Below are 15,720 nucleotides of genomic sequence, written 5' to 3' on the forward strand. Positions count from 1 at the left end.
TTATAAACAGCGTATAAAAGACAATAACTTCTTCGAATTTTAACAGCTAAAATGGATTAATGTCATATCATTGCTGTAATATTTCAATGAGCTCTTATTTCTTGTAAAATTAAACCTTAAGAGAAATAATTTTGATATAAACAAAACGTAATAATTTAAGACATATCAAAGATTAAATTTAAGCTCAAGTTTGAAATTAACTCAAAGTTGTCACTGTCTAACGGCCTAACGTGCCAATATAACCCTATATTAACCGTTACAAATAAACTTTGTGATAAAATTTAACGAAGGTCCTAAGTTCCAAAAAGGCTAAGTGTGTCATGTTATGTAAATAATAATTATTAATGTGTTATTTAAGTAAATGTATCGTTGCCCTAGAACATTTTAAGTGTGATTTAAGAACAATCATTCTTGTATCCATCATATTAGCTCGCGGTGTTGCAAAATGAAAACCAAGTGACCCGGCATTGTATGCTAAAACGATTAGCTGCCCGTCTGCAGTTTTTCGTTTCCTTCTTTACCTATTCTGTTGTGGAATCGATTTCAGCTTGTTTTGCTGACTTTTCAAGTTGTTATTTGTATGGATGTGTGCCTGTACCGTTTCATTTGTGCCAAAATTTGATATCATAGCAAAACACTTCGTTTTGCGCTGTAAAATATTTAGCGTTAATTAATGCTTGTACATTTGTACATATGGCTATAGTGTATTGCCTGTTCTCTTTGGTAATTTATATCTAAAAATGATTTGTACGCTTCGTGCACAATACTCAAATCATTTTTAGATATGCTACTTCATAAATAGTGTGAAGTTTTCATAGTTTTGCCAAATAATTTAACCCCGTCGCATCGCCATGCATTATTAGTCAAGGGGACGTGTAGTATGCAATAAACTATAAATAGTAAAGTGTTCTCTGTGCAACACAGTATATTCTTCAATTTCAAATTACCAAAAATCTCTACAGCTAAAGCATCGTTAGTCACTAAACTGGCAATTCACTAAAATATCTACGTCCAGTTTAAATGAACACGACGACAGGTGACTTAAATGCACGTTCTTCTAATCCAATCTGATTTTCTTTAAAGACTAAATTTAATTTGCAAAACGCGCCGTTCCCTTTAGATACACCCTGTACCTGAGCGTTAACACCCATTCTCATTACTGTTATACATTTTACTTGTTATTAACACCTATTAAACGTTTCTATATTATTTTTTCTTTGAAAAATTACGTGTAAAATATTCCCTATTATTATAAGGTTATTTATTCAAGTATAGTATTTTACATTTAATATATTGTCTCAAGATGTTGTGCTCATTTTATATCTATGAAAATCCAATGTCAATACTTGTAGCTCAAACTTTTATATTTTTTTGAATCCAATAAAACAATCCGTAGGCTAAAACCATGTGTTTCATGGCACGAGTGTGTTCAACACTTCCATTGTGATTTTCTTGCGATTAACTACTAACCTCTCAAATTACAAGTAAATCCTCTATATTAAATGTAACAAATTGACAATCCCTTTCCAAACTCATGTTAATTGCAAGAAAATATATTCATAACGTGTTGTTAAAGTACTTAGGAAATATGTATATACGTTTGTAATAATTGTATTCTCTAGTTTCATATTTTGTGTTATAATTGTTTTGTTTGACTACTTGAAAAATATTTGTTGTTAAATTCTGTCCAAAGATTTCCAAACGTATGTTTAAAATAAAGTGTATATGTATATACTTGTATTATTGTATGCACAATAAAATGGCGTTGTACTTAATTCTTTGATAAAAAATGCTACTACATTTCTATTTATATACAGTAAGTATAATTTAAAAAAAAAGTAATGATCATATCGTGATATAAAGAGCATAGCGCATCTTGTTTTCGACATAAATACTTTGCAACCAATTCTCTAAATAATACTACATACAACCCGCCACTCACCGCGCATCCAAAAAGTAAAAAATTGTACATGAATTTTTTTATGAAACACAATACAAGATCACCAAGGATTTAAACTGTGCCCAGTGCGCGTTTGTCACCAAACATAAATCCAGTTTTAAAGCACGTCTTGCCAATGATTTAAAATGTGATCGGTGTGATTTTGTCACCAACTACAAATCCAATTTTAAAACATATTTGTTAATAGGTATACAAGACCAGTAATAATTTCAAATGTCCCAGGAGACAATATTATAGGTAATAATATCTACGCCACACGCCAGTGAAATGCCTGGAATATGAATTCAGTTCGCATAGTCGGTATTCTACTGTCGGCTATCTCTCTCACATATTTTTGGAACAGATTTCGTGGATGTAAGCTATATCTATGGAATATACAGGTTATATAAAATTTCGTAATTAGTACAGAGATTTAGCTTAAAAAAACAAAATTTACACCCTCTCTAAATTTTCCTAAATATATAAAAAAATAACATATAATTGACGTTTTTGCTTTTTGAGTTTAACATCATTATTTGGGGAGAAACTTTAAACTAAAAAGAGGTTAATTGGGGAATTATTTCTGATCTTTTAGAGTAGGTATGGAATTGAGGTCATCTGAAAGAAAAAACATCCATGATTTCAAAAATGTATAACATGTTATAAAAAATCAAAAATAAGTTCAAAATTAAAAGAAAACATTTTGAGTGATATTTTACAAAAGTAATAACCATGAATTTCTTTAATAAAAAACTTGAATTTAACTTAGTTTTTAAATATCTCTCCAAATAACGATTTTAAAGCCAAAAATCGAAAACGTCATTTATGTTACTTTTCGCCATATTTAGGAAACTTTAGAGAGGGTGTAAATTTTGTTTCCTGATTTGCTTTAGGCATAACTCCAGGATCAATTCTATCCATTCAATGAATTAACCAACTCTCTTTCTATGCTAGTAAGCGAGATCTCTGTACTTAAGAATATTGTGTGCACCACGGCACGCAAGTTGCTTTCTAGGTTTCAGGTCATATCTTCCTTCGACTCGGAAGCCATCCACTTTCCCGCCTTGATACACAAAGTACTCTTCTTTAAAGCTGCCAATGGTAACGGGTAATTTTTTCACGCCTACGTCCCCAGATACGTTGAGCTTGTGAGTTCTTGGAATTATTCCTCGCTTTTAATGAAAAATAAAAAAAGGCACTAAAAAGCAAAATTGACTTTACTGTTACTTTGAGTTGTAAGAACATGCTCAAACATTCACAAAATGACAAAATAATATCCAAACCGTTCCTCAGATTAACGACAGCGTTCTCTGTCATCCTTTAGCGATTTATAAGTTGAAGTTAATTTGAGTTACGCCTTAAATATTAAACCTACGTTAAAAGCTTTAAAAGAAAGAACACGCAATTAATTATGGAAAACTAATATTTTGAAGTTAACACTTACCTTCGGTGAAGGCGTAGATAAAAGCATAAGGAGCACAATACAGCACACGACATTTGTATTCCGATAATTTCAGTTATTAAACTAAAGAAATTATTAGACAACAAAGAAACCTACGCTCACTAAAGCTAAACCGCATGTATGTACATCAGAAATGCACGCCAGTTGACGTTACATTTTCTTTACTCACATACAATGATTTGGTAATAGAACGACCCTTTTAATTATGCAACTTTGAATGCAGTTTATATTTTAAAATCAAACATATGGAGGAACCCCTCTTTTCATTTATAAGAAAAAAGCGTTATTTTTAATGTTTTAATTCAGTAAAGTCATATAATGTAATGACGCACAAAATCGTGCTAAAGCTTAATTTAAGTGCCCTGATCTACAAACATGCCCAGGAAAAGTAGGTATATCTACGAGAAATAATTAATATAAATGTCTTATATATAAAAACATCAAATATCGGAATTATTGAATGAATAAACGCGCGTGATATATCGTGCCCTTTTCAAAAGTAAGTATGAAATATGTCTAAATGTAAATGATTTCAGTTTTAACGAAGAAACAGCAAAGACTAGAACAGAAAATGAAGACGATATTTTGCGTGGTAATAATATTTTGTACAAACGCCAACGTAATTTCTTTAAAAAAGCACATATTAATACCAAATTTAAATTCCACCTCGTCTTTAACTGAAAAGTATGGTGGAAATTTGCCTCAAGCAATTTTAGATATAGTTTTAGGTTTTCCACTGAACGATCTCACTATTGCATTTGATAGCAACATGGGTAAGTTAGCAGAAGACGTGTTACGCATTCCACGCGGATTTGTTTTCAGAAACTTACATGCTGCACACAATTATTTTCACGTTGTATTCCAGAGATGTTTCTGTGACATTGTTTAATATCACAACAGTCGATTTACAAAACGCAGTTCGTTTTAAAGCTCAATTTTCAGTTAATCCTGCACGCTGTTTTAGTACTTCACCTATTTGTCTTCAATGTTCGAAAAATATCACGATGTTACCACCTTATTCTTATGCAGCACCAAGATGTCGGAACATGTTGTGCTAGAGGTACATAGGTAACGATATACTGAAAAGCAAACAAACGAAATGTTCGCAGGTGCAATACATGAACCTTATAAGGAGAAATTTTAAACTAATCTTCTATTGGCCTGAAAAACGAATCTATAGGTATTTTGTCAGAAGTATGAATGAATTTATGAAAATCATCGTTATTACAAATCCTAGACCGGGCACGTAAGCGTCATTACATTACAGAACTCTTACCAGGTAAACTTTGTAGATATAGACTATACTACAACCAAGCTTTGTCATACAAGAGACACCATCTTGAGATGGTAAACTGGTGGAATTCAGTTGATGGACTGTTTAGACGACCAACTTTACCTTCACCTGGAAGCATTTTCAACAATTTTAATGGCAAAGTTTTTAAAATTCCCGTCATTCACGTAGGAGTTATTACTATGTTGGAAATCACGTCTCATTTTGGTGTTTTAGAAACCACCATGGCACTTTGTGCGGTACGTTAACGATTGCATCGAAGTCCTAGGTGGTCGAGATGATAAGCTATTGACGCTTTTATCTCAGTCTCTCAATTTTAGGTAGGTGCTACCTGTCTGGCTAACAAATGATAATAATCCGCAGGTTTGAATACTTTGATCCCCCCGATCGCAATCAGGGGTCCTCTGTTTTGGAAAACGGTTCCTTTGAAGGGGTGTTGGGTTTGATCGGGAAAAGGGTTTGTGTCGACTTTCTGTAAGTACCGCACTCAGTTGTTTGCAATTCTAGAAAGCCGATTTCTTTATCGGGGACGTTACACTTACGCTGGAACGATTAAGCGTGGTCGAATTTTCCTTTCTCACACTAGCAGATAGTGTAGCATTCGTAACTCATGCGCCGAGTCGCTTAAATGAGGCTCTGGCTTTAGTAAGACCGTTTCACTGGCAGGTGAGGCTCCTACTTAAAGTACTTGAGGTGTCGTGGAAAGTGTTGTAGGTATGGCCTGCTGTTGTGGCAACTTTAATAATATCTGGTCCAATTTTATACGTCTTGATTGCATTGCCAAACAGATGGCAGCCACGTCGTCAGATACCTTCGCGCTGCAAACTCTTTTTTGAATGTTGTTGGTTTACAACCACACTGTTTTTTAAGCAAAGTAAACATATGTACTTACCATTGTAAAACTAACATCATTGAAATTACAGCCGGACGGGAGCCATCCTCGAGTAACAAATGCAGATTTTTTATCATCATCCTATCACTGTCAGCCACGTACATCATATCAGATATGTATTCAGCTAACCTAACCTCCTTGTTGGCAAAGCCCGGTCGTGGTAAGTGCAAATTGTGTTCACGAGAGGTTCATGATAAATCCACTTTGTAGAGAAATCGATCAATAACTTAATCGAACTCGAAGAGGCTATGATAAATCGCAAATTTAAGTTATACGTCGAAAGACTTAGCTCCAGTTACAGTCTTTTGGAGGTAATTCCACCACTAACTTTACATTGAAAACAATCTACCTTTATACTCGTAGAACGGAACTGGCATATATGGAAGACTATGGAATATGATGACACATAATCAGCATTTGCACGTAATAGATTCTGTAGAAGAGGGTGTTAAATTAGTCCGTCGCTCAATTGACATTGCAATTATTGCGGGTCGAGAAACACTATACTTTGACATACAAAGATTTGGTAACAAATCTCTCTTTTCCAGTTCAGCAGATGGCTTGTGTTGTTTTAGGTGCGAAGAATTTTCACTTAAGCGAGAAACTGAATACCGCCTACTCGGCCATTGCATTCCAAATTGGTTGCCCTTACATTGAAAATTTTAACAAAATGTAGGTAGGTGAACAGGAATTAAAAAAATGGTTTATTACCAATTTAAGATTGATGGCGATTTTCGAAGCCGGGATTTTAACAAAGATGACTGATAGCGAATACGAAAATTTGGGCAAACGCCAGAAAACCGAGATAAAAATTTCAGGTGTAGAGTCAGAAGCTCAAAAGCAACAAGAGAACGAAAACGATCTGCTTGACGAAAAAGACGAAGAGTTACAACCAATTAACATTAAAATGTTACAGGGTGCTTTTTATCTACTTTTTTTAGGTTGTGGTTTTTCAGGTAGCTAACCCAATGCAACTAAGATTTAAATTCGAAATTCTATTTCAGCGTGTGTATTAGGTTTGGAAATTTTGTTTGAAAGACAACAGTACAAAGTTCGGAGAGCGTTACGTGTAGGCCGAAAGAAGCACATCAGGTTTAAAAGGAGATGCCGGTATTATTGTCGAAAATTACGGAAATTGATCCGAGCATGGTTTCGTCAAATGCTTCACGATGCCTTTGTGGATACTTTAGAGTATACTGAGTAATTGTACACAAGATATCCAGACTTGAGTATGCTTGCAAATGTTATTTTCAAATTTATTTTTAATTGCTAGTACGCAAAAACGATTTGTAACCGTATAAAAACTAACAAAACAGTATTTATTTTATCCAAATAATTTACGGTCGAATAGGTTGGACAAGAAAATATCGTCTATGTAATTTGTATCTGGAGATTTTTTAACAATTTCCTTTTTAAAAATTAGAATCGAAGTTGGTGTAACAGCTACTGTCTTAAAATTGCCAATCAATTGACGCGTAACATACAGCGAAAATGCGACTCATCGGGGGTTGTAATCTTTTTAGGTTAACCAGGAAACTTTCTTTGCAGGGCGCAACTTTTAAAATAGCACCAAATTCAATGAATAAGAGAAGGAAAAGTATTTTCTCTGTCGTAAACCTTAAATTTAATAAGCTTAAAATTGTTCCTATACAAGGACGTTGCGTATATTACCTATTACCGCCGGAAATTATGCGCATATCTAAACGCGGAGAGACAATGATCCTTGTTCGAAATAAAAAAGAAACAACAAATACGCACTTACGAATTACGATAAAATGTTCCCCGTTCCTGGTTCCCGTCAAAATGGCTTAACTTTCTTAAACTGAACCTTAACTGATGGTCACTTTTGATTCAACTCGAACACTTTTTTAACTCCAACGATAAAAAGGAAACGAAACGAAACTTAGGACCTATCTGGTCGCCTTGAAAATCAAACCGCGAATCCTTTGGGAGCCGTACTGGACGATTTGAACCTCAGAACCCGAACGCCTTGAAGTTCTCGAAAAGTAATTCTCACGTAATTACTGAGTCACTTTTTTACGCTTAAAAAATTATGGAGTATTTTTAAAATGGTGGTACCTAATTATTTATTGGTTAGTGACTTCTTTTCAACCAATACTGAGCTAGTTCTAGGGTCTTTAATTATTTTAACACTTGCTGATTCCAAAATTTCTACGGTGAATTTACGTTATGCTGATCTAACCAATGTAATGTTAGATCTTCATTAAAACGGCCGTATTCGAAACCTTAAACCCGACTAAAAAGCGTCAGGAGTAATTAAAAGAACAGAAGTTCATTGATAATGAACGAGTGTAGATTATGCACATTATATTGACTCCAATCATCCAGAGATTTAGGAAATGTTAGTTGTGAGCAGGAAGCCTTTGTCTCGTAAACAATAAATTGTCACTTCATTGTAGGGAGGTACAGGTGTCTTTCGATCAATATTTGAACAGCGCCTTTGACATCAAAATCATCTATCACTGGTGAAGGGCGAAATCTTTCCTTTACTCTGTTTAAAGTTCCAAGGTGTAACGGATGGTCGCTTTAGAATTAAAAAAGTAATTTTTTTATATTTTGGTAAGCATTCAGCAAAATTTCCACATGCACTGCTTCATAGTGAGCTTGAACAAAGATGTGTCTGGCGTTAACGAGCCATATCAAGAAACGTATTACGGCAAGCGACTGCAGTTGCCACGATCTCTTTGGAAATAACGGTTTCGTTCCGTTTTGCGAAAAGGCGAGCATGGGGCATAAAATTGGATTTCCTATTCGTTTAAATGGAGTACGCGATTGTTTTGTTCAAAAGTAGAGAGAGAAAAATATATATCATACTTTTGATTTTTCCTAAAGGAATCGACCCATGAGAATTATCCAAGCAAAGAATTTGGATTATTTTATTTCACTGAGTGAGGTTTGCATTTAATTTTAGCAATACCGTTCCATTATTAGTATTATGGCTAAATTATTGCATCGTGCGGGTGGTATCCATGCATAATGCCAAAACTAAGGTAAACCAACCATTAAAATCACCCAAACTATCTAAATGAACGTGTTATTGCAATTTTTTTAATAAAAATTACAAATTTGAAATGTATCGCATTCATAATGGAAATATCAAAACGTAAGAGCTGTTGATATTATTCATAGATATACAGTGATATTTATTAAAAAACAGACATAGGGATGTATGCGTATTGCTTTTCCCTATGTCTACTTTGAAATGATAAAATCTCTTCTGAAGGGCGCCTAATTTCATGCAACCAAGGTAACTTCTTAAAACAAATAAAGATCTGACTGTCACTTTGGCTTTCGTTTTTTTTTATTTTCGTGTGCGATGTATTCAACTGAACAAAAAGTTGATTTTGTCAATAGTATAGTATAGTACCGGTAAGAGTTTAAGGAGCGTAAGAAGTTTATTTTCTGTGAAGCGAAAGCAACAATATTCAAATTAATTAATATAACAGCCAGATCTTTATTTGTTTTAAGAAGGTATTTTAGATGCATAAAATTAGGCGCCCTTCACCAGATATGTTGTCATTTAAAAGTAGACATCGAGAAAAATAATACACGCAATTCCTATGTCTACTTCTTAATAAATATCACTGTATGGTTAATGTATTGGTATTGTGAAGACACCATTGTATAACTGATATGTGTTGGTTTTCAACGTCTTCTGGTTTATGATATTAGTCTATTCAACAAAACCTTTCAGGCAAAGGGCATTGGGGAAAATTTTGTTATAAACATGTTCTCTTTCACGATAGCACGAAATTGTACAACAGGTTAAGAAAAACATGAAAGAAAAGTGTGAAACCGGGCAACGAATACAAACAGCATTAATTAATCAAATACTTGTTTTTCTTTCTTTCTTAGGAGACCGTTACTTTTTGTTAAAATCGAATAAAAAACTCTTCATTTGGTATCTCCCACGAAATTAGATAATTACTACCCTTGACTTAATTATGGGGTAAGTACTCGAACATTTTTATTTATTCATCCAAGAGATGTAACATCAAATCTATTTAATTATAGTCATTTTAACAGCAGCAGGTGAAAGAAGTGGTCGTTTGTTGTTTTCCAGAAATGGTATGTATCAATTTTAACACTTACTATCGGTACCTTTGGTCTTTGTTTGTAGTTTTTGTTCCAATTACGCTATTTTTCTTGCGAACTTGTTTCTATACCACTACCACATGGAAAGGCCAATAAAGTGTCCCTTTTAAGTGCTAACTAATCTCTTTGTTTCGTATCGGTGTCACGTACAAGTTTTAAAGTTTTCAATGGTACTTACATCATTCCCTGAACTTGGGGATGCATTTTTAAGATTCACTTGTTGTCTTCAGTTGTTTTATTCCCAAAGTGTGGGTTGTAACAATTACCTACAGATTGACCATCTTTCAAAAACACAAATAAACAGCTGAACAATAAAATACAAATAAGACCCTATTTATACTAATTACAACAGAAAGTGCAAGTTTCCGAACTGTGATTGGCCTAAAGGATCTCCTTCATCATTATTCATTAGGAAGCGTCTGTTTTTACAATTCTCTAAACTTTCATAACAATTTAATTGATATTTACTATTTACTTGCTTAACTAGGCAAATATCGTCAACTATATACCTATAACTATTTTCAAGTATATGTGAGGCAACGCTAGATTTATCCCACCCCCTATTTAGAAAACATTTGAGGTTTTACTATTTAATTTGACACTTAGTGTACTTAACTTCCAAGTTATATACGCTAACTTCATACTATATACAATGACACGGAAAGAAAATCAACCTGGCAACGTTTAAAAATGGCTAACGAAATGGGCAAGAAAATGGCTATTCCCTCCAAAATCTCGCTTAAATTTGAAATCGTAAAGTGACACGTGATCAAACTTCTAAAGAAAGCCCCCTTACGCTAGTTGCAAACAACGCTATGGTCTGAAGTACAGTAGGGAAGGAACGCAAAATCAAACACTGAAATCAAAACTCTGCTGAAATGACCAAAAGTTTGTATATTAAGAAGTGTACAGTTCGTAACAAATATAAAAATTCATTTATTTGTCACCCATTTTGTCGTGCAGTAGTCTTAGTTGCAATAAAAGTTTGACGAAATTCTAACTATGTAGAACTGTACTGCAATACCAATACCAATTCGTATACTGTCGTTATAATCTGTACAATAAGTTTAATTTGAAATTACAATCTCACTTTTTTAATTCCAAATAACCTAACTCCTCAAATTTGAATAATACAGATAAATACAGTTACACTCTAACCAATTTTTTATTCATTGTTAACACGACAAAATAGGTAACAAATAAACCATTTAATTCGGGTAAATTCGAAATTGAAATTGAGAAATCAAATTTAAATTCCTGAAAGAAAGAAACTAAAAATGACACCAAATTCAACAGGTTCTTCAACTTGGAAAATACATTAGAAATATACAAATTTAAAGATTGATCGAATCCTATAAGATCGATTAATTCAAATTTTAAAGTCAAATTTTATGCAAATTCGTATTTTTTCTAATAAATTTTTTAAATTGCATTCTTAAAACCCGTACTCTTCGGGTAATAGGTATTACTTAGAATATGATCTTTTCTTGGGTACTAACTACGGGCCTGATTTCGGTGTTTGTTGTCGCTAGTAAATCGAAATTTATTTAAAAAAAGATACGATACGATTTTGCATCGCAACTACGTTCGGTATTGTTTGTTTGGGAGAAATTTCGCAATAATATAATATAAGCACATCCACACAACATTTGATTTCAAAACGTCTCCATTGGAGACATTGGAAATGATATCCGTATAACTCCATATGTAAAACACAAATAACTCTTAATATTATTCAAGCGGATCACGTCACCTTTCCGGATAATAAGCGTCGTAACATGCTCGTAATACTATCAAAGGAGCTGTGCGAGAATTTTAAATTGGATTTAACAAAACAAATGAACTAAGTAAGTACCGTATCAACAGTATCCGCGACTTTTCCACCTACCGATCACGGTCGAGTACGGTACAATCGTCACTTGATGCGACACCGTTGTCTTTTCTGCTTGAACAAAACTCGTAACTCTATACCCATATACCTACGGAACCATAAACAATTCCAATGTTAAAACCGTGTTCTTTTACGAACTAAGCATCGAGAATAACCTTCTACATTTTGTTTTAGGCAGCCAAGACACTAAACTCGGATGCCTTCAAAACCCAGCAAGCCATGATGACAGCTACAGGAGCGTGGCCCGATCATAGCAGCATAACTTACAACATAAAAGCTTTATTCTTCCACGCATTCACGATCGGTTTGTTTGTCACAATGTCCATGCAAGTAATTTTTAACTTGAACGATTTTACTAACCTCTCAGAAATTCTTTATATCATGGTAACCGTAACAGGATACGTGGTTAAGCAATGTGCGCTTACTTATAAAAGAAACGTGTTTGTAAATTTAATCCAATTTCTCAAAGATCCCTTGTTTCTCTCTTATCCGGATGAACTAGATCACTATATGTTCGAGACAGTGAAGAAATCAACACTAATCGCAAACGTGTATCGGTTTTCCATTGCTTTTTGCATTGTGCTATTTACGGTCTATCCGATACTTGAAAACAAACCTCTACCCTTTCCATTCCCCTATGACTTGGGAAACTATAGGTACTTCATGTACGCTTTTCAAATAATAAGCGTTGGAGTCTGCGCGTGGAATAATTGCACCATTGACACACTAACAACAAGTTTAATGGGTATTGCCGCTGCTCAACTCGATATTTTATACGAAAAGCTTATTGTAATTCGCAAAGAATCACAAGAAAATGATGACGTACCGTATTGTGAAAAAAGTGAAGAAGATATACTGCTTAAGTTACGCCAATGTGTTGAACATCATAATGCAATAATACAGTTAGTGAACATTCAATAATGCTAATTCATGTGGATAAAGTCTATCTTCTTACAGCCTGGTTGAATCTATCGAAGATATTTTTACTGTGGGACTCTTGGCTCAATTTACATGCAGCATTATTGTTATCTGTAATACTGTATTTTACATTATTTTGGTAAGAAATCTTACTTCTAGTTTTGAGTTTATGCAAGTATCTTTGAAAACTACCTGTTTCGACCCCCGATTTACAAAGCCGGGTTAATAATCATTTGAAATATGAATCCAAGTCAATCTATTAAGTTTTTTTGTCTGGAACGAACGCTTATTGTCAGTGGATCAGATTGAGATAGCTAGAAAGCTTAAATGCCTTTCACTGGCCATAAAAAAGGGGAACTCAAAAACGAGCTCAATTTTTTATCTGGCTCTTTGTTTATTTTTAAAAAAATTACTCTTGTGCTGAACAAACAATTGAAATTATTAATTTATAAATTAATTAAATTTATAAATAATTATTAATTAGGATTCACCCTAGCTTTACAACAACCACATTTATCATTTTTTGATATAAAAAATATAGCCATTGTATGTTTTCAAAGTCCCGCATTGTATATTACAGTTTTGCCCCGAAAGGTAAAAACTATTATTTCAGGTCTTGGCCGCTATATGAGATTACCCTTCCAATTTGCCCTCTAACTGTCGCGAATTCCTACCCTACAGTACCATTCGGTTGTCTCCGCCCCTGATCACCATGCGCTCCGTGTTGGCGCGCGTCTGCCGTTCCTTCTCCCGGGGAAGTCGTCAAGAGCTTACGGGGATCAAACCTAGGCAAGATATGAAATAATCGTTTTTACCCTTCGGAGGAAAGTTGTTAATATTTCATGTCTGTGCCGTCGACTTGACCCCTACACGAGAAGTGTTTGGAATCTTACGACTCGGGGATGCGTACTTCGACACTTGTAAGAGGTAATAGCTTAAAGGGTAGTGAAACCCTTCTATTCTATTTATTTCATTTCCATAAGACTAATTGCTTTAAGGGCACATAACAAAACGGGCTCACCCTCAGAGGGGACTTCACAATAGTGATGTTTGAAAAAGTGTTCCTTTCCGCTCCAGTTCCCGTTGGCCAGGAACGGGTTCAAAGGAATGTCGCTGTCATAGCGTGAGGACGCTACCGCTGAACTTATGCTTTGCGGAGGGCTGCTACCAACACCGTCCGCCCTGCTATGACGGACCTCGGCGCAGCCTGCCGCCTTGTGGTGATGAATAGGTGGTTCAATTCTTTTGTGACTGCTCCCCTGGTGGTTGTCCCTTATAACATTTGGTTAAGCCAGTAAATTGGACATAAGGCTTGTTCTGAGCAATAAGAAGGTTTCCGATTGTCTATGCGAACCGTCGAAACTGGTTTCCGCAACAGCATTAAATCGTGAATCCTGTGTCCTGATACCAAGAGAGCTGCCAGTGCCGACCGGCGAGAAACTTGGAAAATGCTACTTACATCGCCAGCTCTCATCATCCAAGCAACCAATCTATCCACGTCCCACTCTGCGTATGCCCAAGAGACTCAGGATTTTGAAAATCCTGCATACGTTCTGAGCGCTCTCCAATAAGATTAATTGGTCTTGTTCCCAGTCTACTGTGCAACTGAGACCACCCCGTACCTTGCATGCCTTCACACGATGGTTTTGTCAGTTCCAGGTCTTGCAATTGATCACCTTCGCCCAGTTTCTTCCGCTCTGGTAATTCGATCGTGTCAACTTGTCGAAGTAGTATTCTATTCGTCTGCTCCGGGCTGCGGACATTTTGCCTCCGCCGCGTTGTTCCGAAGACAATTTGTGTCCTGGTTTGCCAGTATAAAGTCGTACTGGTAGGTATACAAGTACTCGCGTCCCGTGGGATAGTTTCACAAAAGCAAGCGGATCGCTTGATAGGCTAAAGGGCAGGTACGTCATCTGTAGCACTCTTACTCTTGTTCACTAACATAAAAACCGGTGGTGTTGTGGTGTTATGTGGATGTAGAGGTAAGCTTGTATCAGGATTTGCCTTCATGTCCCCTCCAGTACTTTCAAATCATTTATCAATCGAAACTTCTTCTGCTGCAGGTACATGTTCAAACCTTTTAGGTTGTAAATAGGCCTGATGCTTCTGTCTAACATTTTCGAGACAAATCTCCTGGCAGCGGTAGATTCTTTCAAAATTCCTTGATCGTCCATCTCACTCTCCATTTCCGACGTCGGGAGCCGGCTGGTTGTGATGGTCGACAACGGAACTAAGGGTGGTTTCATGACAAAAGGTATCGAATATCGATATCCCTTTACGATGTTTAGTATAGCTCTGGGGGCCCCGAAATTTTCCCATGTAAAGCCTTTTAGGCAATCCCCTCGGAAACACGGATAGTCATTGGTTCTTGACTTTTTCATTGGGGGCAGTCCTCCTTCCAGACCCCGCCCCTTTTCTCTCCCATGTTTTAGTTTAAGGGAGCCTTTTGCCGGTGACTTCCAAGTACTTCTAGCCGGCATCTAAAGGCCGAGTATGCGCTCAAAAGCTATTTATGAAGCTTCGACCTCAGCTCAGGAAATATTTTTCTGCTGTCCCTCAGAGTTGGACTGGGTCACTGGGTCAACTGGGTCCCCTGGGTCACTAAACTAATCTGAGTCACTGGGTCGCTGGGTCACGTCATACTCTTTTCAGTTAGACCCAGTGACCTAACTTGACGCAGTGACCCAGTTTGACCCAGCGACCCAATTTCACCCGGAGACCCAATTCGACCCAGTAACCTAGTTTGATCGAATAACGCAGTTAAGTCAGTGCCCTCGGTTCAAGTGTACAGATTATGAAATAAATGAAATGCTGGTTTGTTGAAAATAATACTCGATAGCTTGACAACTGCCGGTTCTGTGATGTTTGCTTTAATACTGCCGTAAAAAACTTTCCATGTCCCGAATTGTATTAGAATAATGTTATTTCTAAACAGTTCCCTCCTTCATTTCCTTGATTCAGGGCTTACCAGTTTGCTTACAGGTATTCATTCACATTTAATTTTTTTCTACTAGTTAGCTTGATTTTTTTAGGTATTAGTTCTCTTGAATGAAATTGGGCTACGTGCTTATTGGCGAATATTATTGAGGAAGTTTTTTTTTAAATTGAAAGTTACTTGAAATTGTTTTGGATGATACCTAACAATAATTTAATTACTGGGCCACCGGGTCAAGACGGGTCACTGAGTAAAGCTGGGTCAAGATGGGTCACT

The 15,720-nt window shown here is 35.7% G+C and overlaps 2 protein-coding genes across 2 annotated transcripts; both read left to right on the plus strand.

The window, feature by feature from the left end:
• Positions 1-4,597: 4,597 nt before the first annotated feature.
• LOC116160081 (ionotropic receptor 40a) lies at positions 4,598-6,856 on the plus strand. The gene is made up of 12 exons (XM_031473222.1): positions 4,598-4,647; positions 4,694-4,859; positions 4,909-5,012; positions 5,056-5,149; positions 5,200-5,358; positions 5,407-5,566; positions 5,616-5,744; positions 5,795-5,895; positions 5,948-6,110; positions 6,160-6,256; positions 6,305-6,540; positions 6,589-6,856. Exons 1-12 carry the CDS (start codon positions 4,598-4,600, stop codon positions 6,786-6,788), a joined length of 1,659 nt encoding a protein of 552 aa, XP_031329082.1. The 3' UTR covers positions 6,789-6,856.
• Positions 6,857-8,219: 1,363 nt separating this feature from the next.
• Positions 8,220-12,512, plus strand: LOC116160089. Its single transcript, XM_031473230.1, has 2 exons — positions 8,220-8,369; positions 11,766-12,512. The coding sequence occupies exons 1-2, from the start codon at positions 8,220-8,222 to the stop codon at positions 12,510-12,512; spliced, it is 897 nt and encodes a 298-aa protein (XP_031329090.1).
• The last annotated feature ends 3,208 nt before the right edge of the window (positions 12,513-15,720 follow it).

The sequence above is a fragment of the Photinus pyralis genome, unplaced genomic scaffold, assembly GCF_008802855.1.
Source record: "Photinus pyralis isolate 1611_PpyrPB1 unplaced genomic scaffold, Ppyr1.3 Ppyr1.4_LG1, whole genome shotgun sequence".
NCBI classification, from domain to species: Eukaryota; Metazoa; Arthropoda; class Insecta; order Coleoptera; family Lampyridae; genus Photinus; species Photinus pyralis.

Bases quoted from the DNA above. Each gene is read 5' to 3' on its own strand.
- LOC116160081 (XM_031473222.1), top strand. From the start codon at position 4,598: ATGAATGAATTTATGAAAATCATCGTTATTACAAATCCTAGACCGGGC. The intron at 4,648-4,693 runs GTAAGCGTCATT...TAAACTTTGTAG, and splicing joins ACAAATCCTAGACCGGGCAC to ATATAGACTATACTACAACC. The intron at 5,150-5,199 runs GTTTGTGTCGAC...TTGCAATTCTAG, and splicing joins TGGGTTTGATCGGGAAAAGG to AAAGCCGATTTCTTTATCGG.
- LOC116160089 (XM_031473230.1), top strand. From the start codon at position 8,220: ATGTGTCTGGCGTTAACGAGCCATATCAAGAAACGTATTACGGCAAGC. The intron at 8,370-11,765 runs GTACGCGATTGT...ATTTTGTTTTAG, and splicing joins TTCCTATTCGTTTAAATGGA to GCAGCCAAGACACTAAACTC.